The sequence below is a fragment of the Buteo buteo genome, chromosome 4 (genome assembly GCF_964188355.1).
Source record: "Buteo buteo chromosome 4, bButBut1.hap1.1, whole genome shotgun sequence".
NCBI classification, from domain to species: domain Eukaryota; kingdom Metazoa; phylum Chordata; class Aves; order Accipitriformes; family Accipitridae; genus Buteo; species Buteo buteo.
Genome location: NC_134174.1, coordinates 44,315,989 through 44,343,544, shown reverse-complemented (window position 1 = coordinate 44,343,544; position 27,556 = coordinate 44,315,989). Strand labels below are relative to the sequence as shown.

General features: G+C 42.2%; 1 protein-coding gene across 1 annotated transcript; it reads right to left on the bottom strand.

Moving 5' to 3' along the window:
- DUSP29 (dual specificity phosphatase 29) lies at positions 1–24,894 on the bottom strand. The gene is made up of 4 exons (XM_075025713.1): positions 24,767–24,894; positions 15,838–16,051; positions 6,264–6,484; positions 1–1,468 (listed from the first exon to the last, which is right to left on the bottom strand). The coding sequence occupies exons 2-4, from the start codon at positions 16,011–16,013 to the stop codon at positions 1,221–1,223; spliced, it is 645 nt and encodes a 214-aa protein (XP_074881814.1). The 5' UTR covers positions 16,014–16,051; positions 24,767–24,894; the 3' UTR covers positions 1–1,220.
- Positions 24,895–27,556: the final 2,662 nt, after the last annotated feature.

Genomic DNA, 27,556 nt, shown 5'->3' with positions numbered 1-27,556 from the left:
GTCCCCATTTGTGTATTTGGACTACTTCTGTCAACAGATACAATTATTGGCAACTGTATTGGAGGAGAGTAATGTATAAAGGTGACTAACACTGAGATAGGAAACGTGGTAATAGTAGATCTGAACAGTGGTGTCTGGAAGCACAGCAGCAGCTTTCTCTGGGTTATTTTTTAAAGGTTAGTTTTTAATTTTATCTCCTGGTGAGATATTTTTTAAAGGTTTTATCTGTGTCTCTTGCCTTTTTAATCAAAACTAAAATCTCATTAGTACTAGTTGTAATCCGTGGTTATTTAGGGGGTTATTAGAGCTGCACAAGTTCAGTGTTGACCTTCCTCTTAGCAACGTAAAGAACATCCTATTTTTCTTTATTGTTCTAGCTGTTAGTTTTTCCAAGTGCAGGAAAACAAGTCACAACACAATTTTCTTAGTCGGGGGTTGGTTTTTGGGTTTTTTTTGTGGACTAGTAAATTGATTTGGATACTGTATGTATAGGACCTTTTAAAGTTCAGGCAATTGAAGCATTTAGGAAAAACAAGTTAAAACTGAAACTGCTAAAATGTCATGTGTATGTATTTCTTTGAATTGTCCGTTATAGTTGCATATGCATCTGACCTTCTCAAGGGTCTTGCTTTGTTTTGAGTTTGCATGGTCTGCTGCAAAATCCTTTGTAAAGACTGGGTAGTTGATCCTTATCTGGAGGCTCTCTAAATGCTGTGCTGCCCTAGATTATTGTGAAAGAAGAAATGGAGATGCCAGGAAACAGCACAAAAAGGCAAACTCCTGCAAAATCCTTCAGAACTCTGGGACTGAACATTTGTGCTGCTACCATCTCAGTGTTTTTCCTGCAAAATTTCTTTAGGAATGCCTAGCTCTACTCTTTTAAAGGCCATGTGCTTTGGTTAGGATCAGGAGTTTGGGGGTACTCTGCTAGAAGAGGGTTTTCTTCAAGTTGTGCCTGCTTCTGTGTTATAAAAGCTTTTTTACAGAGGTTAAAATTTATTTGTTGATGTAACAAAGAATTCTGCTAAGGCTGGAACACTCTAAGATGATGGGTTTTAAATTTGGCTTCCGTTCTTTCTCATCTTGACAGCATTTGAAATGACTTTGTTTTTCCTTCCAAATAACAAATGATCCCTGTGACTGTGTAATTAACTACACCTTCCCCTCCCCTCCTTTTAAGGAGTTTCTTTCCCAGTAGCACAACCCTGCCAGAAACAATACTAGATCATGGTGCTGTTCTCGTCATCATCAGATGGTAGGCTGGTTTTGGTATTCCTCCTCTGCAGTGCCAACGCTATGTCCAGTTCTCTCAGCTGCTTCAAGAAGCCCCGGTTTGGCAAGATGCATCGGTGTCTTGATACTTGCTCAATGGCATCCACTACTGTCATGTTCTTGTAAATCATCAGGTAAGCCAAGACCAGTGTGGCTGACCGGCTGCGACCCATAGCACAGTGAACCAGAACCTTGTCTGTGGAAACAAAGAGAAATGATGCAGAGATGACACTGGGTAATTTCTTTTTTTGGCAGTGAAGGTTTCTGTAGTGCCCCTGCTCTGTTGGTGGTTTGACTACCCTTATCGGCATTTTTGTAAGGCCTGTCTTTTTACAGGTGGGAAAACTGAGGCTGTAAAACTTACTGTAGTAACTGAACATTTACACTGGAGATTACCCATTTAATCCTGAACCAGGTGTCTTTGAATTTATTTGTGAACAAAGGTTGCAGAGAAAGGCCTGGGGACTGCAGGCTTGCGTTAAGTAACATAGCAAGCCCCACTGCAGCCTAATCTTGCATGCCTCACAAGCAGCTTATATGTAATTCTGTGTTTGGGCATAATGGCCAAAGCACAAGGGTGTGCGAGGGTTTGGTATGCTATCAGACCATTCTTCCATGAGGATAAATGGAATGCACAGAGGTGCCTTTCTCAGTTCTACCAGCTAGACGCAAAAAGCTAACTGAATTTGATTACTTTATTTTGTTCTGGCAATAACGTCCTTCAAGATACAGATTGCATCACTTTATGCCCAAATACTTCATTTGTAAAATAGAGCTAACAAGGCCTTTTTTAAGGCTCAGTGATATTTTTGAGGGCAGAGGATAAGAAAGGCCGTAGAAGTTAATAGGCATATAACCAGGGAGATAAAGAAACCACCTCTTAAACCGTTCTTTAGAAATCTCTGGCTAGTCGCCCTTACCCTGTCGTGTTGAATGAAAGTAACATTTCACCACCACCTCTCTGAGTGTTTTATATGATCATCTCCTTGCAGTAGTGGCCTGTCTTGTATACTGTGAATGCAGAGTCTCTGCTAATAGTAGATTTGGAGCACTCTCTCTAACACCCTGCTAAGCTGAATTGCCACGGGGGGGGGGCGGGGGACGGGGATGACTAATAGTTTATCTCTGTCAGTTCTGCCCAGTGAGAGGTGTTGGGTGCAAAGCCATGACTCCTGCCGATTAACTCCTTTGCTTCCAGGCGCAAGAAGATGTCTTGGCACAAGTAGCATTGCTGTGTAATGGACGCATCAAGAACTGCCAACACTAGAGGATTAATGGTTACAGTCTGCATCCTAATCCTAGCAGATAGTCTTAGAGGCATCTTGGCAAAATTCCAGTCTCTCTGATAACTAAAAGTGCCTCTTCCTCTCCTGGAAAATGATAATCCCTTCTATTATTACTGCAAATATTTGAAACGGATGAAAACTCTCATTTGTTCAGCCCTTCATGCTTCTCTTTAGCACTTCCTACCTTGTAAATGGGTTGCTGTTGAGGTGATAAAATACATGATAGGACAAGGAAGGCTTTACTTTGTGTGGGTGGCAAATGCAGGGGATATGGGAGAAAATGAATGGTTTTATACTGTGTTAACAAAGGCAAAAAACGGCCATACAATTTTCTGAAATGCCCCCTGGTTGTATGAAAATGAAGTCTGTCCTTTCCTGTATGTGAATATTCAACATCTGACTGCCTGTTACAGCAAAACGCTGGCACTATTCTGCAGAGCCGTGTCCCTTCTGTACTATTTTGTAGCCTTTTCTGATGTAAGGACCAATCTGAACCTTCTTTGCCGAGAGGGAGTCTGCTCTTGCAGTCTTTGATTCTGATCACTTAACATCCTCCAAGGTGTGGCTGAATAAAAAAATACCAGTGCACAGAGCCAGAGGTTTGCTGAGTGGTGACAGGTCCCTGAACTATTTTGGTCACTTTACTTGGGCTTGTGTTTCTTGAAAATCTGTCTAGCTGCAGCATTCCCTTTCCAGAGTCAGATGGAGTGATGAATGTTAAGGTGTCTTTGGTCAAATATCTTGGGTCCTTGTATCTGTCTCATGTTTCTTCTCACATTACTTTTTTTAGCTCTGTCTTTAGTGTATTTTTTTCCCGTGACATCTTCACATGAAGAGAAAATGCTATTCTCCTCTACTTTACATTCTGAGGAACTAAGACACCAAGGGAATGAGTACTAAATCTGTAGCATAGTAGGGAACTTAAAAACCTCTTAAAATAATGTCTTCCTTTCAGGTTAATCAGGCCTTGCTGGTATAAATTTTAAGCTGTTCTATGGTCCAAATTGCATGTTTGGGGAAATCTTTATGCACAGCTGAATGTTAGCATGCATAATTGTGAACAGTTCGAGTTTGCCTCTAAAACTTGCTCTTACAACTGAGCTACTTTCACTGTTCTTACGTCCATCTGCCCATGCTTACACTCTGCAAATACTGCTCTGATCAAGGAGTTTCTTCACCATCACAAAGATTTTGAAGGTTAAGTCAGAATTACTGCATTAGGACTGTGTTTTGACAGCATCCAAATTGCCAAGCTTTCTGGACTGTTGCAGAGAGTCGTCTTCATTTGCATGACAACTTGTTTCAACAACATGGACTATTGAGCATCTTCCCAGCAAAAAGCATTGTATGAAGACATCTGTTCAATGAATTTGATCACTGGGCTGGCTGAAGGTCACACCCCAAACAATGTGATACAGCCGAAGTACATTCTGGTCACAAAAGTTGAAACTTTTTTTCTTTTTCCCTTTTTCCTCTCTGTTTGCGTTTGCTCAGTTCTAATGCAAAGTGGCAAATGAGTGTAATTGCGTTACTGATCAGAAGTATTTAGCACCATATACTGAAGTCCCATGTTATTACCGCTGGAGATAGGTACTTGGTGACTTACTATAAAATCCTGTTTCGGAATCTGGATGCTATTTGTCAGTCAGGAAGATGCATGCAAATAGTCCTTTCATTAGGCACATGAAATACAGAGCACCTTTCTCCACTAGATGTGCATTCACAAATAATGCATTCATGTTGTTGGAGAGCACTAGTTACTTGCCTCTAGTATTTTCTCCTTTAAGTGTAACAGCCTTGTTAGTCTAGCTTCTGCAGTTATTCTGTTCTGTAAATGTGTATTGGAAAGCTATTGTCATGCATTCAAGCTCAATGTCTTAGTGGGCCATGCATATGTGCATTTATGCCTATCTGTGGCTGGGATTGGAGATGTATGTTTAGTGTACTTTTCCCTTGTGACAAAGTGAAGAGCTTGCTCTTTTTCTTCATGAGTGTTACAGTAATTCTTTATTTTATTGGTCTCCATCAGAAAAGATCCTAGCTATCTTGTTTAAAAACCATGTGAATGTGGCAGGCAGTGCACAGCTACAGAAATGATTGCAGTAGTATCTACTTAAGTGCAGATTTGTTTTGTAGAAGTTCATCCAGTCACTCTTTGATTTGGTCTTGTGTTTCAGTGCTGGACTGATGCTTGATACAGTCTCAGAATTTCCTGGACTTTGATGTGGTTTTGAAACAAAAAGGTTAATACTCCCCTCTCCCCCCATCCCATCTTTCCCTGCCTCAATATTTATTGGGATGCAAGGGTTTTATCTAGCCTTTGCTGCTTCCCTTGTGCTTGTTTCTTTACCTCAGTGCAGCAGACAAAGGTCTTACAGGGAACAGGAGGGTGGTGGGAGTGAGGAAGTCTGCATTTCTTATTTCAAGTACTCCAGTCTGATACTGACCTCTGGCCTCCAGCCATGGCTAGACACAGGTGCATGTTAGTTATCCACTCCTTCCCAAAGGCAGTGCTTCAGACATAATTTTTTGAAATGCCTGGTACCTTTCTTCACAAGCAAGTAAGCTCCTGAAGCAGTTTCTCCTGCTATTAGGACTTTGATTTTTAAAACTGAACTGCTTTCAAGACTCTCTCCTGAACAAGGGAAGGGATTGTTGTTGTAGGGTGTACTTGCTGAGAGGGTAAAATTGTAAAGACCTGGCTGGCTACTGGGGGCAAGCAAGGTAGTAGCTGGCTACAGCTGAGCTAAACAGCCAAGAACAGAAGCTGACACGAGGCTAGAAACTTGATATGTGACCCTCTGATATTAAGGTCTCTGTAGGTCAGCAGGAAAGTCTTCAGTTTCTCAGCTGGTGTCTGGTAAAATATCCTGTAGAGATTTAAAAAAACAAAAACAAAACGAAAAAAATCCCAAACAAACAACAACAAAAAAACATGTAAGGGGGAAGGAGTAGGCGTAATACTGAAAACCAGTGTGAGGCCTAGGCTGTAGCATTTCACATCAGTGTAAAGGTTTCTGATAGAACACTGCTGGGGGTCAGCAAATAATGAATTGTGGTAATCAAGCTGAGAAACTACAAGGGCTTTAATGAAATGTTTCTAGGTCTCTGCTGGCAGAGTTGTTTCAGTCCCCTGCTGCTTAGAAGATGGCAGAAAGATAAATGTTATAGCTCTGGGTAGATCTGATGGCCAGGTAGGAAGGTGGTTTATATATTTGTAGAGTGAATCTAATGCTGCAGAGCATGAAGCTGTGGAGTGACAGCCTGGAATCTCTGCAGAGCACGTGTGTTCCACCACTGTGCAACCAGTATTCATTAAATCTTTTTTGATAGGGACTAATTTGAGGAAAAGACAGCTAATACGTGGAACCTATGCAATGTCCAATTGTCTTTGATGTGTTTATGATAGAGTCAACAACAAAAAACCTCTATCAGACAGGAGACCTTAATGCAAGCTGTGATGTGGGCTTTTATGAAAGTGCTTGGTAAGGGGCTCTTGGGCTGGTACTAACTTTGCAGTGAGAAGAGTCCTAGTCACATCACTATCTTCTCTTAAACTAGTTCCATGCTACTGGTTTTATATTCTCTGTTAAACTGTATTGGACTTGTTTCATTCTCACAAGGTTGAATGCCATGGAACTATGCTTATAATCGGACAGAGTAAATAACTGTACTGTTTTTAACCATTTTCAGCACCCTCCTTACTTCTTTCATCCTGAAGTGCATTATCAATGAATTTAGAAGCTGAGTAAAAGAACTGGCTGATCTTGAAAGTGGGGAGATCGTCTGCTTCTACTCCATGATACTCCACAGTCATGTCATGGTAATATTCTGGTCCTGTGTCCACATTCCGCTGACCATGGGCTGCATTGAGGATGTGGGTGAAGCCTGCCTTCTCAAGGCTGTAGCGATCTAACGCAGTTTTCCTGTTAAAACAAGAGCTGTCATGTAAGTGAAGAAGTTTCTTACCCAGCAAGCCAGAAAAAAAATAAACATCTCTGATTTGGTATGTTCGAAATGTTAATGAAATTGATAATGCTGCAAAAATGCATCATTTACCATTGTAAAGATCTTAAGATACTGTCATTCAGAGTGAATGATCCTTCTGGAGGTCATAACTATCTCTTCCAGGTCCTTAGAGCACCTTAAAAATGAATTTATTTTCCTGGCACCTTTGTAATGTAGGCAATCCTGGCTTCTATCCATCATGTACAAGAAGAAACTTGAGATACAGAAAGAAATAGAATGAATTATTTAAAGTCATAAAAGCAAATCAGTGGCAGAACTTGAAATAGGAGCCATGAATGCTGCTTTCCCCTTCTGTCCCATCAATTGATATTGCAGAACTAATAAAAGAGTCAGTGATATGCAAGTAGTAAAATCATCTGGGATTCAGAAAGAAGCTCTTCATCCCTAAAATAAGTTACTGAGTTTTTTCTCCATTTCTACTTTAAAAAATAAAAATAATTTAAAAACTCACCCTTCTGTAGTCACAACTCCCTATCAGGTTTCCTTTTACTGTCATGTTTGGTTAACCAGAGGTCTAAAGCAAAAAGAACTAGATATGGAAATTGGATATTAGCCTTCAGTGAAAGCTGAAAGTCATATATTTAGCCCAGTATTCTAATTTATTCTTGTCCTCTCTTCCCTTGCTCAAGGGAAGACAGGTAGGAGAGGAAATCCTAGATTCTTGTGTACCCAATAGCCACTCTTAAGTGCTCACCAGCAGCCTGAAATTCTGCAGTTTGTGGACAGGTATGTAAAAACTTTTCTGTTCTGTTATTTTAGTTTTGGAAAGCTTTGTTCTGGAAAAGCTGTCAAGTTCCATTAGTGCCTAGGAAGACTACTGAGCTTTTTACATAAAATTGCATGGGCTTTATTCTGTTAATATATTTTCACGTAACTACTGCTCCCATAAATGAGTTAAAGCTGTTTCACATCATGTACTTTCCAACCAAAAGTACCTCTCTCCATGAATGTTTCCTGAACATTTCAATGTGTAAATGCAGCTGCTGTCACACAGGACATTGTGGTGGGCTACCTGTTGTGTTTCATAATTCTAGGGGTGACAGGTCAGAATAGATTGAAGTTGACTCCACCTTGCAAGCCTCTGTCAAAGTCAAAATCCCCCTTTGAGCAGTCAAGAACCTAGCGATTAGAGCATTTAACTGGGATATGGATACTGAAGGTCTTACCTCTGCTCGCTTTTCTTTAAATTAAGCTCATGATAATTGGCTGTTCTGAGGAGATATTCCTCCCTGCAGAAATTCCTTTCTGGACAGGAACGATAACGTCTTGACTCTACTGGTATTTTTGCTATGAAATAATGTCCTAAGTCCCCTATGCGATGGTATAAAAAAGTAAATAAAAAAACTCCACTTAGTGTGGTGATGCCTGCCTAAGCTCAGTAGACTCTGGAGGACAGAGAAGCAGCAGCATCTTGCTGCTAGAGCTGTGACTTGCCACCTTCATCTCAGGTTAAAAAATGCTCACTCCTTCCGTTTGTATTCTTGTTGCAGTGATTGACCTAGACAGACTTTTCTTTTTCTCCCTCCTTTTAGGAGATATGTGCCTTAGGATTCTCTTCAGGCTCATATGGTCTAATTGCTTTGCCAGCAAAGGCACTTTGTTCGGGGCTATAAGGATGGCCAGTACTTAAAAAACAGATTAAATGTCCTGGCTGAAGAGTAAAGGTGCAGTGAATTACTAATTCTCTTTGGTTTTATGTGCTTGAGATTCTGCTTTCAAATTAAGCCTTATTTTGTTTTGCCTCCCTGATGCTGGGATAGAGAAAATATGTTTTCCATTCACCAGACTTGGCCCAAAGCATATATCCAACAAACCATGAAAGACTGATGGTTTCAGGTCAGAGATCTGTGCTCAACTGGAACCCCTGCAAGTGGAGGCCTACATCGTGAATAGTAAGTAGGACTGCAGTGTAGTTAGGGTCAGTGGAAAAACAAAGTTTTTCATAGACTGTAGATACTACCAAACTTTGGTTTCTGCAAGCACTGCTCAGGCTGATAAATAGCATTTGAATCAAATGATCAAGTTGTTCTGAACAAGGACAATGTAAAACAATAGGATCGACCTTGAATGCTGTTGCAAAAAGCCCATTGTAAATGCTCAGATGTAACCAGATCATCTTCTGCATTTTTTTTTTTTTTAAGTAAATTATAGGTTTACCAAGGAAATACTTTGGGGGTTATCTACTCCACTGTTAATGGCACTGAAGAATTTATACTCTGTTTTCCTCAGTGCTTGGGATAGGCTGATTTTAAAATGTCATCTGCTTTTTAATTGTGCCTGATACATAAACTGATGCAGCAATATCCTTTCAGACTGAATGTAAACTTATCCAATATAATCTTTTTCTTTATAATATGGATGCACATTTTCTTCTTTCTACTGATGTTGCTCATCTTCAAAACTTCCAGAAAATTAATGCTTAGTGTCGAGCACTCAAGTCTGTTAGAATCTCCATATTTTCACTGGAATAGATACTCAAACTGTGTTGTGTATACATGTTGTACAACCTGTTAGTTGAACCAAGAACTAAAATATTTGCCCTGGCTAAACAGAGCAGGGTCAGTGTAGGTCCTGTGGATATATTTCTTGTGCATCTGCAGGCTGACCTACTGTGTGTAATCTGTGAAGAGGATGTCGGATACCTTTCTTCCAGCAGATATCCTGGACAATATTATCTGTAGAAAGCTTTTCCTAAGGTTTCTATACATCATGTTGTGTAGAGATCTGAGGAAATAGTTATTTTTCAGTACAAAATAGAGTTCACAGGACTGCAAGAAGTGCCTGCCTTGGGCTTTAGAATCTGCATCTTCTGAAGAAAGCTGAAGTGACACTCTTCCAAGAGCAAGAGTGCTTGGTTTCAAACTTGATATGGAGATTGGGAAGCACTTACACTCTTTTTCCATCCCCTTAGTCTTGCTACTTGATAATTAGTTTTCATAAGAGAGATCTCTACTGTTCTTTCAGAAATTTTGCTCTTTTTTTTTTCTTGTAAAACCTTTCCCCAAAAGCTAGGCAAACAGCCCAGCTGGACCACCACTCGTCATACTGACCTGGGTTTGCCTGCTTTTTCACTCCCATCAGCTGTCTTTTTATCTTTCCCATTGACCATAAATGCTATTGGGCAGGGACAGCCTGTGCTGAGACTCTTGACACTGCTATAATATAAGCAGTTAAACTTGGGGTCATGCTGTGTCTGCAGCATGTTGATTGCCAGTTAACAGAGAACAAGAAACAGGCTGTTAAGCCCTCATAGAGGGGGACCTATATGCCTGTAAATGGAAATGTTACTGTGCCCCTTGACGTGTTTTCTTGGACTGGCTTTAGTCATCAGTGAACTCCAGCTTTTTGTGAAGGACTTGGCTTGTTTTCCAACCTCAGCTGAATCTGTAGTGTGGATACTGTTGTGGAAGCATCCCTCATTATCTCTTTACTTTAATCAGAGCCTAATTTTTTGTGTGTTTTATCATACATGATACTCCTGGTTACATCCCAAGGAGGGGGGAATGCTTTTGGTCTTCCTTGCAGTTTTTACCATGCCTGAGGTGTCAGTATTTTAGATGAAAGGAAGGAAAAAATCAAGCATAAAGAATCTGCAAATATCGGATTGGGTGAGGTGACTAATAGCATGGGATCATTCAGGGGTACATGAATCATATACCTTATTGGAGGATTTATAACTCTATTTCTAATTCACTTTCAGCTAGAAATGGCACAGGTTTTTTTTGCTTGCAGTTGGCTCACTACCAGGTTTAAATCAAGCTAAGAATATTTATCAACTGCAATTAATATTTCCATTTTTGTGATTATGGTTGAATTTTAAGTAGCCATTGTAAAGAAGAGTTTGCTGCAAATGCCAGCATAGGTGAAGCCGTGAAGCGTTTGACTACTCTTGCATTTTGTATACCTCCACCATCTGTGCTATTAGCACTTTATTTCCTTTTACATGGTGCAAGTGTGATCTCCAGTGTCTGCCTTGAATGTGTTCTTATGCAGAGAAGGTGAAGTGTGGCACTGGGAGATAACAGTGAAAATTCCAGTATAATTGAGTTTAATAAGAGATGAACTGGGCAGATTGGTCCTATGTAAAAACTCATCAGCTCTTCAATTCAGAGCACATAAACATATGCTAAAAGTTAAGCATACCCAGAAGTCCTTCTTTCTATAGCAAAGCATATTAAGCAAAAGCTCAGTGCTTTGCTGAATCAGACCCTGCATTTGCTGTAGGACAGATGGACTCATAAATATGTTTTTAAAGTTCTGAGACAAGGGGGAGTACTTTGATATGAGAATGCTACCTAAACAGTGAAAACTGGAGATAAAAACACTTTCATATAGGGATATATTGATAATAACAGACTATTGCCAAGAGGGAGAACTGACCCAAACAAAAACATCATCCATGTTCAGATGGTTCCCAAAAGACTGTTTATACTTCTTGAGTTGTGCAAGGGCAAGTAAAGGGCTTGTCCAAGACTTTAACTATGCCTGCTGTCAGTTTTAAAGCTAAGATTCATAGGACTAAAAGCAAGTGCTGCAGCAAACTGCCTTCTTCTGGAAGCAACAATGTCAGTAGTTGTAATGTGAAAGAAAATCCTTCCTTTCAAGTTGCTGTCTCCAGGGTACCAAATCCTTTCCCTCTTCAAAAATACTGTCATATCAAGCCTTAGTCCCGGCTGCTTTCATCAGGAAGATGCCCAAACCAGTGGAGTTGGACGAGAGGGAAAAACAACTTGCAGGCACTGCATTCTGCACCTCTACATCAAGTATTAAGTATCTTAAAAGCAGCTAACAAAGGGAAGAGAGGGTGGCTTATGATGAAAACCCAAGTGCATCTAAAGGAAAGGAAGTAATCCTGCAAAATGCCTCGTGAGGGTGTGGGCAGAGCAGCTCCCTTCACAGGTAAGTGAGCACCTTCTAGTGGGTACTCGTCAACCAGATAACTGGTACGCTTGCAAGCTCTAAGTAGAGCCAAGTTTCTTAAGCTTCATCCGAATCAGTGTAGTCTTAAAGCCACCGATTGATGTGACCCAGATCAACAAAACACCAGGAAATCTGAGGCAACATGTTACTAGAAGAGGAATTGTCTCTCTCAAACTTTTCCAATTTCTTAAACGCTGAAGGAAAGCTCGATGCAGGATGATAGTTTACCAGATGGTCAATGTCAGAAAGAAGCTTCCTGAATATAGGCAATACTGACACTTTCTTAAGAAAATTTGGCAGTTCTCCCTCCCGAGGAGAGATGCTGAGAATTTCCAATAATACTGACCCAATTTCCTTTGGTAACTCCACTGAGTTACCAAAGCACTGAGGGAATCTAGAGATAGTGTAGCATTGTATCCCCTTTTCCTTCTGAGGTGTTGCTCCCTTTCTGGGGATACCTCCTGTTCAGTGTGAATTAGAAGAATTTTTAGTTACCACGGAAAATACTGAACAGGATCTTCATAATATGTGGTAGAAAAAGATTTAGTACTCCATTTTCCTCTAGCCTAAAACAGTGGATGTTTTTGTAAGTGATACAACCTAGATACGGAAAATACCTGTCTGCTTTCAATACAGCAAAGGTATCAAACACTTGTGATGCAGTCATTCAGTTCCTGGTCTTGACTTCAGTCACTCAGCAAGTGTTAGAAACTGCCTATAGACAGAGATGTTGTGTGGGGAAGTGTTACTTGTCTTGGAAACCATTGCTGCTTTAAGAGATTTATGGTCCAGTGTTACAGATCCGATTTTCTGGATTGTTAAACTGCTGTTACAATTGGCAGATTCTTATACTAACAGAGTTGAAACTATGTCCTCAAGAATGTTGTTATAATCTAAACCTGCATACATTCCTATTTTTGTATGATAAATACTGGTGTTGATCCTAGGAGTTCATAATGCTAACTATTTGCTACCCTGAGTGAGTCCCATCTGTTTTCTTCTACAAAGTATAAATTGTCTTTCTACTTAGTAACTTGGAAAAAGCCATACTGCATTGTTTTTTCTGGACAAAGGGAAGAGGAGAGAATGAGTTTTAGTTAAGCATATATTTAAAGTTTAGTTATATATTTTAATTATCATACACTCCAATCTGTAGGTTTGAGTTACTCATGTCTTGTTGAACCTTACCTGTGTTAGTTCTCAAGTCCATAAGCCCTGGGGCTCTACTGGGACAAGCACAGACCATAGCTTTCCTGAAGTGCAACCTCAGTTCAGCTGCATAACCAGAAAATTATTTTTCATATTTAACCTGTAAGGAATTAAACTCCAGAAGACTTCTTTTCTTCTGGGAGTAGTTTGAGAACACAGAAAGACCTGAAATAGTGATCAGTGCTTAAATCCTAATGAGAGCTACAGGGTGGTTAAGAGGAAAACAAAATCTTGGGAGGCTTTTGTCTTCAGCTAAAATACTCTTTGAAATTCAGAAATGTGGAACCATGAACATCATCTCGGGTAATAAGGCAGTCACTGAAGAGCCACAAGAAGAAACTACAAGCTGCATAACTGGCAAGATTTTTTCCATGTGATTGTAGTGAACCAGGCAGGCTTGGGGTCAGCCAGTAAAACTGCCCATGCAAGTAACCTGGTGACCAGTGAAAGAATGGATCAAGACAAAGCTGCTTTCTATCCCTTTAGAAGGCTTCTGGATGTGGGTAGGATACATGCAAGCACTAATCCTGGTAGCAGATTAATCAAAATCTTGGCGAAGCATGTTTTATTCCGATCATTGTGCTGTCTCCTGCAAGTTCTAGTGTCTGGTCTTTAAAAGTCCTTGGAACTTGCTAGAGGAAAATTTCAATTGGAGCTGAACACAGCATGTTATATTTTGAGGCTTTGATTATTCTGGGCCTGACAGGCTCATGGAGATTTCATTGCCTCTGGGCAACATCTGCAGTGAAGCCTTGTAACAAAAGGATTGAGTGGCCTCACAGGGCTCCTTGATAGCCTGTATTGCATTAGAAGGAAGATGTGGTTACGTAGTCAGGGTGATTAATTAGCATTTCCATAAGCAGTCACAAGTCCTGTTAACCTTGTAAATGCAGGAGGCAGGAATGAAGCACAGATGTGAAAGCTCTGAAGATAAACTCTGCATGTGTGTGTTCACTTGATTTTGTTGATGAGCTTCACTAAATTCTTTCAAGAACAACCTTAATTTAGCATGGCTAAGGATGCAAATACACCCAACATCTGTTCACGTCTCCATGGCAGCTCTTTGGCGACCAGTGCTACAGCAAGATCTTAAAATAAAACAATACAAAAAAACCCTGCCACACTGAAGGGGGAAGCTGTTGGTCAGAAGTAAGATGTGGAGCTGACGCAGGAAAGATACAGAGGTCCCTGGACTTTGCCTGCAGACCAGTTCTCATCTCAGATTTTCTGGTACTGGATGTCAAGTTTGCCCTTATCTGGCTGATAATAATCGTTCTCTTTCAGGGAGCCCCACTTTTTGGTGAAGTTTTGTGTCTGTTCACCCCACATCTGCTCCTCACTTCTTTCTCCTCCATTGGCTTTCTCATTCTTTTGTCCCATTCACTTGGCGGACTTGTTTCCCCTTGTAACACCATTGCTTTTCCTCCTGACCTAAGACTGGTCCTCTGCAGAAATACACTGCCCAGCGTAAGTGGGTGTAGCTCTCAAGAAGCTTGGTTTTCTGTTCCTCTGGTTAGTTTGTACTCAGTGCAGGTGTGCGTTGTATTCAGTCACATCACCTAGCATTTATTAAATTACAAGGTCTAACAAACACTGCTACAGGAACGATTACAGGAAAGAGTCATTGGCTGGTGTTCTGGGCTTAAAGACTGACTGTCCAAAGACCTGTTGTCTCATTAGATCCCTTTGCTTAGAGGGCAGAGCTGTAGCTTCATCACAGAGATAAGAGGGAAATTCTTCTAACAGCTTCGTTCAAAATAATTCTGCTGGTGATTCTGAACAAGGAAGAAGGAAATAAATGCCAGAAAGGGGCTGTTTTTTACACTGAATCTTGAGTCAGAAACATCTAACAAGAGGGGCAGGCTAGGAGGGGGAGAGGGCAACTCAGCTCCCTTTTCCTTTGTTCCTGAGTCATTTGGCCAGGCTCTTCCCATGGCTTAATTTGGGGGGTTTTTTTGCTTTGTTATTTTCTGTCTCTAAAAGGGGGAGCCCAGGCTTGGTTAAAGCCCAGAACTCATGTCTTTCTGTTGCCGCTGGCACCACAGAAGTAATTGGTCGATGATATTAGGAGTTTTGTAACTTTCAAGGCTGTATATCTTTCCTCCTTTATAAGCTGGCAACAGATGAATTTTAGGACCTTTTAAAAAATTATTGAGAACTTTGGAGCCAGTGGGCTCCTGCTTGTGCCTTACAGTGATGATGTAAAATAAATGTCATGTTAGTGCAGGGTGTAGAGGAAAATGGGAAGTAGACCAGTAATGCCTAAGGGGTAAGAAAAGCTTTCTTCCTCTGCTCAGGGTTTGGGTTGGGGGATTTTCTGATGGCATGTCTCCCTGCTGCAGTAGTGGTCTCTGCTTTTTGGCATAGGCTATTTCTAGTTTAGTACTGTGCTCAGCAGACCTAAGTCTGTTTTGTGGGTTTGGTTTTTTTTCCAAATCACACTTGGTCTGATCAGTGAGACACATCTCTGCAGCTTTGCCTTCCACAGGGTTCTGTTGTTTGTTTTAATCTTTTGAGCAGTTTGGAAATGAAGAGTATCCCATGTACACAAGCATAGGCTTGGAAATGCCGAAATACCACTGTGGGTTGAGCTGTTTCTTCAGTCATTTCTCAAGAATTACATTTTAGGCTTAAACCAGTCTAAGCTGTGGTCCAGCACATCTAGGCCATGCTCTTCTGTCAGTGTAATTGTGGAAGGACTTTCACTCAGAGATAAATGACAAATTACTCGAAATGAGCCATTTAAAAATAGATCATGACTGGCTTCAACTTCTGCAGCCTACACTGGTGCCACAACCACTCCTGTTACGCAGTCTTTAACAGTAGACCCCGCTGCACTCCCCCAGTGCTTTCTTGAAGCAGCAGTGACAAACACTGTGTGCCTTGATCTGTAAGGTCATGCCAGGCTCAGATTGCTTTATTGAACTCTGGCATCTCTCAGTAGCTCATCAAATCCCATCGTCAGCACTAAATACTAATGAATGGGTAGTAGGAGGAAAGAAACACCTTTCTCTGTTGGTGAGCTGTACTTAGTAGAGCTTACTCATCTCCTATGTAGAAGAGAAGTACTATGTACACTTACTCATCTCCTATGTAGAAGAGAAGTACTATGTACACTTACTCATCTCCTATGTAGAGGTTGGGCCAGACTTCATTGACATGAGTGTACTTTGGGCACCCTTTCCAGAAGAGTCGCTCCAATTCAAATGCACCTGGGGTACAGTAATCGTTGTCAGGATCTACTTTGATTGCTATGTACGCATTTTTCTTCCCAGCATTCAAATCTGCTGATGACATCTTGTCCGTGGAGTAGTGTGCTCAGGATGTGCAAGAAACTGGAATGCAACCAAAACAGAATGTTAACCTGAGGAAGCACAAAGCAAGTGATTTCTATTCCAGTTGTGGAGCACTGGGAGCAGCTCTGGCCAGGTGTGATTGGGCTGGGCATGGTGTGAGATGGATGTACCTGCTCTGTGGCAGACACAGACTCGCACCTGGATTTCTGCCTCCCCTGAACTAGGCAAGGAATACTTTGTTGGATGAGCTTACCAGCAATGGGAGCAAAAGCCAAATGTCTGTGATCACTGAAGTTTGGTCTCCACTGGGAGTTTGTTTCCTGGAAAATCCACTGGTGAGAATTTGGTAGGTCTAGCAGCCTGATCCAAGGGATCTAGAGCAGCTAGGGGAAGTGAGTGGGGGAAATTCAAGATGTTTCTTTATCATTAATTGTCAGTCTCCTAATGGCTTTACCTTTATGTGATTTTCAGCAACACAGGGAGATAAAATTTGTCCATTCAGGTGAATGCTGGGTGTACCTGTTCTACTATTTCAAGATCTCAATGCAGCCTTGCACACTGAACCTCATAGGCTTTTTGCAGGAATGAGAGTTTGCCTTTTTGCAGCACCACTGACTGACAAAATATTTTTTTAGCTAGCATGGGGCTCAAGGACTTCTTTCTGGGTTCACTTTTTTTTTTAACCTAGGTGCATACATGCCAAGTGGGTAGGAAGAAGCACTGATGAACATATAGAAGGGATCAACAGAGTGATGTTGTCCTGTAGTTAAAATCAGAGTATCATTAATGTTGCCAAAAACAACATCCTTTGCCTGGCCATGCTGTCAGAGCTGGTATTGCTCAGAACTGACAACCTTGATGTCCCATGTGCTTGAGCTATCTGCTAGTATTGAATCCTCTGGTATCAGCTTTACATATCTCTTGAAGCTCCAGATTCTTTCCTGCTTGCTGTGATTTCCTCAGCTGCTGTCCTGATTGAGGCTTTCCCCTGCAGAGTTTGCCTCCTTCAGCTGTGGAGTCAAGAGTTACAGGTCAGGTGGTCTCCCTCCTCCCCCACTTCCCCAAGGCTGTGCCTTACTTAGGAGCTGGGCACTGAGCGGGAGCTCAGAAGGCAGCCTAGAGTTTTCACAAAGCCGGTGAGTGAAGTTAAAGGCCAGAGACTAACTTGAGTCTCAACACTTCTCCCATCCATGCCTTCATGAAGACACTGCCTTAGGACGAGGCAGGTAACTGTAGGTTTGCAAGAATAGTCTTGTCACTTGGGCAGGTGGATTTTTTGCATCCATGCTTAACTTTCCTAATCCCCTGCAGCTGAAGTATATCTGGTAAAAGCTCAGTGAAATACATGTGATACAGAAACTCTTGCACCAGCAGCGCCTGTACCAGCCACTGGAGGTGCAGTACAGCTGTAAGAGTGCAATGCTGTGCTTCTTGGCTCAGGTGTGGCAGTGCACTGTCCTGCTAAAGAAGTCAGCTGGTATCCCCATGCATAGAGTGTTGGGTGTGTTTAGGTCAAGGATTTTTCAGATTATTCTTTAATTTTTTGATTACTTGAAGAAAATTTTGCAGGAGAGTGAAGGTACAGTATGTGCATGTATTCTCAGTAAACAAGAAGAAACAAGGGAGTGATTGACAAATGATAAAGGTGTACATGAGAGCTTTTCAGTCCAAAGTAACAGCACTGGAAATAGCACACTACCAGACAAATACTCATGTCATAGATCCAGGCACAATGTCGAAGAAGGATTATTGTGAGGGACATGGGTGTTGTAGTGTCTCCTTTGCTTTTCTTCTGTGGATTTGCACATTTCTGAAGGCAAAGCACATTTTGTTCTGCAAGTTGTCAGCAGGAAAGTTAAACTGCTCATGCAGCTGATCTTTATGCTACAGGAAATGTCTAGGAACTAGAATTTGGGGCTGGCCACATGCTTGACCTCCTGTTTACCCCTTATTTTGTTTGTTTATTTCTTCTTTGCCAGTTGTCACTTAACCACCTTCCCCTCTTGTCCTCTGAAACAAGTTTCCCTTTTTTTCCCATGTTGCGAGCCTTTTGCTGCAGACTTTCTTGTCTGCTGCATCTCCCTGTTGGGTCCGTCTTGTTTCTCCTGCTGGATTCCCAGATGTCTCAGGGCAGCAGTTGCTCCTGTCTCTCATCCCCTTGAAGGGAGAAGTTGAGCCTTGGAGTTCGTACGAGACTCGTAACAAGAAGAGGTCGAGTTGGGCTTGATCTTATGAAGTGTGCATATACAGCCTGCCAAAAATCCACCTTTCTTGCAGGCAACAAATCCTGTAGTGGCTCCCACAAATTTTTTGTGTTGGCCACTGGTGACATTTGTGTCCTTTTTATTACAAAAATCTGGCTAATGCTTTCATGCAGCTGTTGTAGAGCACTCCTGAAAGCAGGATGACCATTTTCCACTGACATCCCATGTACCCATAGGGTTTGTTTCCTCAGTTTGGGCTCTTTTGTGCCTGTCATGTTCTGTTTCTCTGGAAAACTTGAAAAAGCCAAATGATTCCTGTTTTCCTACTCCAAAGCTAGGCAAAATTGTGGAGTCAGTTTTTGTTTGGCATGCATACACCTTTATTCAAAAATTGGCTTGCTTTCACTGGCAGGGGGATCTATTTTTCAGCCAAACTTCCTAAAACATGATTATGATGTTTAGCTAAGTGGTCCTCTTTTGAGATTTGTAAAGGGCTCTGAGAATTCCAGCTTCTAGCAAATTTACCTTGGGTTCAGCCTTGCGTGCCTCTGAGTAGCACCAAGTCCCATCTCTGTGCCCCCAGTAGCCATTCCACCGGAGAGCCTTTTTCCTTCCCATGCCAGAATTATGCTAATTCTACATTCAGACTCAACAGCATAGGTAGTATTAGACTATCAGAGCTACAACTCTAATACAGTCTGACTTTGGGAGTGAATAGGCTGTTATCTAGAACTTGGTAAGAACTGCTGTTTGTCTAGTAAGGAATTAGGGTAACTGAGAGCCTGTTGCCTTGATGCTGAAGGACTGAGTGTACTTTTATTCATGGCTCCATAAAATGGGAGGGGAGGAAATGAAGGGAAGAAGAGAAAGCAGTGTAATCAGTAATCGTGCTTGGTGGCCACAGCACATTGATTTGTTAAATGAATAGTCCTGCTCATAGACTGCAGACCTCAAAACAGGGCAATTACGTTTGTAAATGATCATTTGTGGTACTGCAACACAGTCTCAGTTTGAAGCTTGGTTAGCACTCTGAAAGTTAGACCATTGCTGAGAAATACTCTTTTTTGTCTGTCCTGGGAAGCCATATGCTCCCCGAACTTTCAAGTAAGCTGTGTTCTTTTATGCCTTGCCAATGTTATCTGCTGCAGGGTTTTTAAATTGAATTAGAGCACAGGAAAGCATCAGTTGAAATTCCTCTAATAAAATATGTATTTCAGATTTGACTCTAGACTAAGTAAGAAGTAACAGAGTTTAACTAGGAGGAGGGGAAGGGGGGGAAAAGGGGCTGTTTTGCTGCTTGAGCTCTGGAATCAATTGCCATGAAACATTTGGTTGGGGGGAGAAGGACAGAAAGACTTGCGTCTTTCCAGGAACCAAAGATGGCTAACCTCATCGCTTATTGACTGCTCTGTGTACACTGAACGAAGCTGAGGGAAGGCTGTTCCTAAGCCTGCCCTCTTAGATTAAAAAGTGAAAAAGTGGATTGGATTTTTTTTTTTTTTTTTTTGGTGGTGGTTCTTAATGCTGTGGTGGGTGTAAGGATGACTGTTTGTCTGTGTAAGGATGACTGTCTATCACAAGCCCAGGCAGGGAAAGCTCAGAGTTCTTTTGCAGACCGCTGGGGAGGGGAGACTGTCCCTTGCAGGGTGTTCACCTGGTGCAGTCAGCTGGCAGACAGATTGCAGGTTACCCCTGCACAGGCTCATCGGAGCAGTCTCCACCCCTTGCAGTGCTTCACTGGGGCTAAAAAGGCTTTGCCTTACAGACTAGTTAGCGCAGGCTGAATGCTGTACCAGTGCAGCTTTCCTGTACCAGCTTGGCAGTCGCTTCATGGCACCACAGTGTGCTGGGGACACAGAAACTTGGATCTGAAAGCTCTCTGGAGTAGGGCCGGACCTTTGGTTTGCATATGGGACTCTGCAGCCTGCTTGCTCCTGGGAGTGCTGCTCCAGCCCAGGACAGCCTCTCTTACTTCGTGGGGGAGGAATGAAGAGGAGAATCAGCTAGAGGGAACTGCCCGTTGTCTCGGAGAGGTTCTCCTGGGCAGGAAGGTTTGAGCCCAGCTTCGAGGCATAGTGAGGAACGGAGCCCTGCATCTGGGGCCAGGAATTTTCTTCCCGTGAGGCAGGGCAACCTGTGGCTAGTCCCGTTCTTCCCCTCCGTCCAAGCCATGGCTCCTCTCTTGCTCTGCTGTGCTATGCTGAGGCCAGGCCGTGTGAGCTGCTGAGACCTTCCCCTTCCCTCTCTGCGCCCACCCTGCGGTGGCTGGTGAGCAGCCGAGGGCCGGGCTGACCTCGGTGGGACTGGGCTCCGATGCCCAAGCCTGCCAGATTTCGTCCGCCGAGCCTGGCATCCTGCGGGTTCTGCTTCTCAGTCCAGCCTGTGTGTGTAACGCTGAACTGCCGGCGCTCACCAGTTACGCTGTCATGGACTTAAGTGTATTATCAGAACAAGGATGATAAAAATTCAGTCATCTGCATTTTTATATCCTAATCTTTCTCTTCATAAATAAGACCAAAGTGCATGTTATCTAATGAATTTTATTTGTTAATCACTTGGATGGCTGGAATATTTTCCCCCCTTGGGTTATACGTATATAAATGAAAATATTGTTAGTGATTTCACAAAATGGTAATTCAGAATAATGGAGAGTTAATCCTCTTTTCATTAGTGAGCCACTTCAGGACATACACTGTGGCAAATTACACTGCATTTTAAGTTGTTCTCAAGTGCTGTGCGCTAGAAAAAAAAAATTAAACTATTTTTGCATTGATAGAAGTAATTGTGTGGCTAATTTGGATAAGCAGCATGCATTAGGCACAGCAAAGGAATCTCTTCTTCATGTTCACTATCCACTTGACAGCTGCCAAATGGAATTTCTTACAGAGCTTTTTAGCTTTTTTAATTTTATTTTTAACAAAACAGGGAGGAAGGAAAGCAAGTGCAAGGGGAAAAAAAAAGGAAAATCTGCCAGTCTCTCTGCTGTTTAATTCAGAGAGTGAACACAGTCTAGTGGCTGGAGCAGTGATATGGCAGTGAAAGATTTCCTTTAGGCACCTTGTCTTGTGTCCCTTGGAGCTACTCAAATTAACCCAAAATTTCCAGGAAAGCCCTGTGAAGTCACAGAACATTGTGGCCCATTTTCAAATTTGTTCAACTGGAGGGATGTGCCTCCCCCACCTCAACATTTTTAAGGGGTTAGTTAATGCTTTTGGAAATGTCAGTCATGAGCTCTACAGTTTGGTAGTCCCACAGATGTGGGGGGAAAAAGCTGAGGTTCATATCTAGAGGTGAACATCAGAGCTTCGGTGGTGGTGTGTATATTTCTGATGCTGGTTTTCCAGATGTAGTGGAAGTTTCTGAGTACTTTGAGACTGAAAGCTGTAAGTCATTATCTACATAACAAAATACTATGTTTCTTAATATTTTTGGCCTAATGTGCTGTGCAAGCCTTAGTGCTGTGTATAAAGATGCTGAACAATCTGGCAAGATTTATGCCTGGGCGTTAAGATCCAAGTCAGCTGTAGAGATGGGGGGGGGGGGGGGGGGGGGGAGAAAAAAAAAAATGGCAGACATGCACAGGAAAGGATTGCATTTGCCTTTGTCCTTTGCAAGGAACTATGTACCCTCTCCCCTTCTTTTCTGCACCCCTCCCTGACCCAGGAGGGTTCCTCCATCACTGCTGTTGTCCCAAGCATGTGTACTCTGGCTGCCAATTTGTAGCTGTGTTTCTGTGCCTCAAGCTACAGAACCCCAATAAGGTCAGAGCCCAATGGTGTTGGTACAAACCTGCAACGAGAGAGGCTAAACAAATAAAAGGCAGGAAGGAAAATGGAGACAGAATACAATTTTCCTTGCTCTTTCCTTCAGAAGGAACAATTGTAATCCTGTTAGCTGTTTTGTCCTGCCTGACATAGGGCACAGGGCTTCTGTGACTTAATGCCTGCTTCAGTCCATATTTATATAGCAGAATAGTTTAAATTCTTTACCACCCATGTTTCCTGCTCTTGGAGTTCTCCCAGCCCATATGACATCAGTCACCTGTGCTAGTGGGGCTTTTGATGCTGGCTTTATTCAATTTAATTTGGTGTGCACCAAGTGTACCAGCCTTGGTTTTGTACTCAGAGTTGTCTGAAAGTTACTTCTCCCTGAAAATACCAAGCAGTCCCAAATTCTTCTGCTTTAACTGGGAATTTTTTCAGCATCCAGAAAACATCTAAATACATAACCTGTTTGTAAATGTGGAGGCAGTTTTTAATCTTATTCCTGTTTTGATGCTTTCAGATTTTGCTTCCTACCTCTTTCCTTGTGACAGCTCTGAAAAAAGGAGTGGAGCTGTGATACCTTAAGGTTTTTTTTATCAAGATGCAAAGGGAGGGAAAGAAAATAACCAAAGCAGACTATCTGTCAGCTCTGGGCCTTTCATGAGAAGTCTACAGAAGTAATGACATTTCCAGTAGACATTATGCCCACACCAGTGCAGTAGGAGATAAACATGGTACCCTTGAAATTTGTCAGTGGTTTGACCCTCAAGTCCAGGGACTGAATTTATCTACTGCCATGAACACTAAATTTGAAAGAACAATAAAATGGAAAAAAACCCCACCCTTATTAAGAAATCATTTTTTGTGCATGAAGTGCTCGTTATTGAGAAATTATTCCTATTTTTTTTTTCTGATGTTATATGGAGAGCTGACATATTTGAATGTTTTTATCAGGTAGAATTCAATACCACTGAAATCAGAGGACATCTATCTTCCAGGGGGTCCAAACCTGAGACCTTCTTGGCTTCCAGCCAATTGCAAAAATAATGCTTTTATTTTTATTTACCTTTTTCAGTTTAATAACCACCTTAGATAAGACCTTCATGGAGAAATGGTGTCTGTAACAAGAGAGGGAAGTACCTGAGAGAAGTTAAGGATGGAGAATAACAGTTCTCCTATGCTTTGAAAAAAATGTGCAAAAGTCTTGAATCTAGTTTAGTAACCTTTCTCCAGGTAAGCACTCTCTCGGTGCTGAAGGCAAACAAAAATGAGATCTAATGACTGAGGGTCTTCAGAAGTAGTGAGGGAGGATCTATTGAGCAAGTTCATGAATTCTAAGAAATGCTCTGTTCTTCCATTTCCAGCCAGCATGCCAGGTACTTCAGGGTGAAAAAGTACTTGCCCTTTTTGAGTATGATGAAGCAGAGGGCTGTTTTATAAACTGGAAAGTTCTCCTTGCAGAAACCAATGCACATGCTGTCTGGAGCGCAGTGTTTGCACTTGGGAGGGGAGGGTAAATGGTGCTTTGGTTTCTAAGCTTTTCATGACTTGAAGTACATGAGTTGAGCTGAGTGTCAGTTAGCTGCAGTAACAAAAGCTTGCTTTCTGGATGATTTAACTAAATGAATTTAAAATGGTGCTCCCTGATATGCCATCCCCATGACATTTTGCTCAGACGCCAAATGCTGGCAATAGCCATGAAGAGCTGTATGTTTTCCTGTGTAACCTTGGCTCTTGCTGCACCCCAGGGTACTGCAATGAGGTACGGTGCTGCAAAGGTTCCTTGGGTGGTTATTTTCCCTAACACTAGACCAAAAAAATTAATTTTGTACAAATAGTTCTTGGGAGGGAGGAGGAGTATGTCCTTCAAAAAATCTTTCAGAGAAAGAGCTCTAAAAGAATTAAGCAAAGCAGTGTACATCCAAAACCAGAAATCCCTGGGGTACCCGCATTATACTTAAGCGAAGAATAACACAATCCTGTGTTCCTAATTCCTGTTCTAGTCTTCACCAAATACTGTCATTTACTTCAGTTCCTGTATTTTACCCCTGCATTCTTATGCTTGAAGCATTCAGGGACTGTCAAATAGTTAATCCAATGCATTTGTCTTTAAACAGTTTAAAACCAGAAGAATCATAGCCTCTGTGCAATTATTTCCCAGACCCTCCTGCTGTGAATATTCAAAACTAACCAGCTATTTCAATGAATTTCTAAGCCACTGATGACTTTTTAAAAACTTATTTTTGCCCTCATTCTTTATTGTTGACTGAACTGGTTAATTTAAAACAGATTAAGTTGAGATTTCATTAAATATTATGAGAGTGCCCAAAGAAACTTAAAACACAGCATCATCTGAGAGAATTGTAATTCAATTGGAAACGTTAGATTTGACTGGAGGGTGGAGCAATTATCGAAGAATAAGCAAAATATTCTGGGATGGATGTTACAAAAGCTTGAAAAAATGCATTTTTATTCCTAACTTTTAAATAGAAATTATCTCTAAGATAAATACAGTTTTGGCACCTCATTCCTATTTTATAAAGTCATTTCTGTAACATGACCAATTTGTTTTTTAAAAAATTGTAAATGACACTTTCAAAACCTCAACTCTGCAATAGTTTTAAGCTTTTTCTTTTTTTTTTCCTGCAACAAGTTTATGAAGTTATTGGTTACCTTAGAAAGTTTGCCAGCTCTCAGTCCTCTCCCTGGTTTACTTAAACTAGGTTATAAAAGGAAGAAAAGGAGCACAAGAAGTACAGCAGAAAATGTATGTTGCTTAGCCTTACCTCTAGGCTTAGGTGGGTGCTCTAGGTAGCTGGGTCCTGTGAAGTGCGGCCGAACGACAAAAGAAATCTTACCAACTTTGCAACTAGAGTCTATTTTTAGAGGAGGATTTGCTGACTCTGACCTTGAGTGCTACCCACTCCAAAGGACTATCTTTACATCTGCTGGTAAAACTATTCCCTGATGTGACCTGAAACATTAAACCTGGCAATTAGTTACCTAGCTTTGGTATGACTAAGATAATGTGATGCCTGCATGTCAACTATAGTTAAGCAAAACTCATCTTTTATTTTCTTGTCCCCTTGTCGAGCCTGGTGCTACGTTTACTGCTGCATGTGAGTTAGGAGCATTGCATTGCTGTTTCCTGTCATGCTGCGCACAAGCGCTTTGGCACTGGCACAACAGGCAATGGGAGAGGTGACAACCCAACAAGGTCTTCCTCTCTTGCATGGGCACTACCAGAAAGCCACCTTCCCCTACCTACTGTCTTGGTTTTCTTCAGCACTGCTGCTCTCAGTATCCATCTGACTTCTGAAATGCCTTTCTCTGCTGAGAAGGTGATATGGTGCTCAGCTCTGGCGACATGGGCACAGCTTGCCAAAAAAGAGGCGGAGGTACACTCTCCAACCTTTGAAAAATTCCCTACTTCCTTAAAAAGGTTTCCTGAAAAGCTTCATGCCTTCCTATTGAAGAAAGTCTCAAACTTTCTGTAGTAAGCCACAGCCAGATTCATCACAGATCAAATCGAGGTTCCCCAGCGTCAGAGCCACACACACCTTTTCCACTCCAGCACTTTGTTTGCTACGAGAGTGGTAACCTTCATGGCCCACAGGGCAGTCTGATGGAGGGATCAGTACTCACATGTGAGCAACTGGTACACAATATCCTCTCCCCAAGTATTTGTTCTGCAGCAAACCATGCCTCAGTGTTGCCAACTTGGACAACTTCATTAGGAGTAATGAGAGTTCAGTGCTGCTGGAGCCGGGCTTGCAATGAAGTAGCTCCAGCTGTCATGGGAGTATTGATATTTCTAAGGAGAAATTCTTCAGATCCATTGCCTTCTGCCTGGGAGTGGGGGAAGGAGGTAGAGACCAGTCCGGACAAGCACGTGATAGCAGGAAGTAGCCCATTGGTCTCTGCAGTTGCTTTACCTCCTGTGGAGGTAACCGTCTTGGAAGTGTTCTCTCTCAGCAAGCCTGTGTGTGCTGCTTGCCTATCTCTGCGGCTCGCAGTGCTCCCTGCTCCCTACTCTCACCCCAGTGCATGCAAAAAGCAGCCAGTTGTTGCTGAATACCCACTGTGGAATTTTTTCATCTCTTCCAAGAACAGAGACAGTCTTCTGTGAATGCAAATGCCTATGCCTGACCAAAGTTTCAGGTTGCCCAAGCATTTTTCCCCAAGTATGCAAGTCCCACGGTAGATGCCGTTAGTTTTTAGCGGGACACAAGTTCCTGACTGTATCAGTTATTTTTAATTTTACTTCAAATCCTTCCAACCTCCTTTGTCATCTCATTCGTTTAAAAGGTCATCCCAGAAGGACCAGGACCAGACCTGGTCATGGCCCATGGCTAGTACTTCAGTACAGATGTGAAGTAATAACAAACAGTTTCAATTCAAGTTCTGGGCATTGGATTTGCTGCCATTTCATTCTAACAGCATCACTCTAGCCAAGTTTCTGTATTGCAGAGCAGCCAAGCTCCTCCCTGCCAATTATTCAGATAGTCGTTCTTAAAATGAGAAAGAGCTTAGATGTTAGAAACCTGCTGTGCCTTCTGAGTTACCTTTGGAAGGTTGTTGTGCAAATTAATTCTATACTGATAACAAAGAAACTTTGTGGAGAAGGAGATGCAGACCCCATATAACAGAAACTAGCAGCAGTTGTTTTATTTTTATCCCTGCAGGCGACCCAGTATGGGGGAATATGGGTAAGATGATACAGCAGACTGGCAGTGCTGGTGAGAGGGGGCTGTTCTGTAAGGTGTGCGAGGGAAGGTCTGTGCGCCCTGGGTGGCACAGCGTGGGGATAGGCAGTAGTCTGTTACTTCTGTTGGGCTGTCACTCCCCAAGGTTGTCTTTCTGATGTCAGATCAATGGCATGACAATGTTTTGTGGTATTGTTTTTTCAGGCTGGCATTTTGAGTTCCGGGAATATTAAGCTGAAACAGAAGTATTTGTTTGTCTGCCTGGCTGTCAAAACAATACAAGCCTTTGTGCCCCTTGCTCCATAGGGTCCCAAGAACGTGTAGGCAGGGATCGTTCATCTCCTGGAAAAATGTTCTGTTTTGGGGACCAGTTGTGTGTGTTTCCATTAGTTTTGCTTTTGTTAAGTAAAAAATACTAGCTGCTAAGATGTTTTGAGAGTGGCCAATGACTTAGAGTGCTTTGGAGCCCGGACACATGGGAAACAGAGCAGGAAGGCTCTTATTTGGGAAGAGGTAAGCACCCGCCCTCTGGAAAGTTGAATAGTTGCCTTGGGCTCCTAAAAGCAGATGTTTGCCATGTTACTGGTCACTTCTGAAAATCTTGGCTAAGCTGATGGTGGTGCTTTGAACGTGCAGATCACTCTCCCTTCCTGGAGCCTTGCATGCATTCAGCCTGCTCCCGTGCAGGCTGCAGGTCCCTGCTGTCGGTGGTCGGCTCTCGCGTGCAGTCTCCCACTGGCCCCATGTGCCTGTCTTAGCAAAGCAACTGCACCAGTCCCAGAACCTGGCCCTGGGCAAAATTAATTATCCCTTTATTTTTCATGTGTATTCTGAAAGCATCAGAGGGCCAACCAAGAACAGCACCAGGCA

Bases quoted from the DNA above. Each gene is read 5' to 3' on its own strand.
- DUSP29 (XM_075025713.1), bottom strand. From the start codon at position 16,013: ATGTCATCAGCAGATTTGAATGCTGGGAAGAAAAATGCGTACATAGCA. The intron at 6,485-15,837 runs GTAAGTGTACAT...TTGTTTTAACAG, and splicing joins AACCTCTACATAGGAGATGA to GAAAACTGCGTTAGATCGCT. The intron at 1,469-6,263 runs GTAAGGAGGGTG...TTGTTTCCACAG, and splicing joins TGCACTTCAGGATGAAAGAA to ACAAGGTTCTGGTTCACTGT.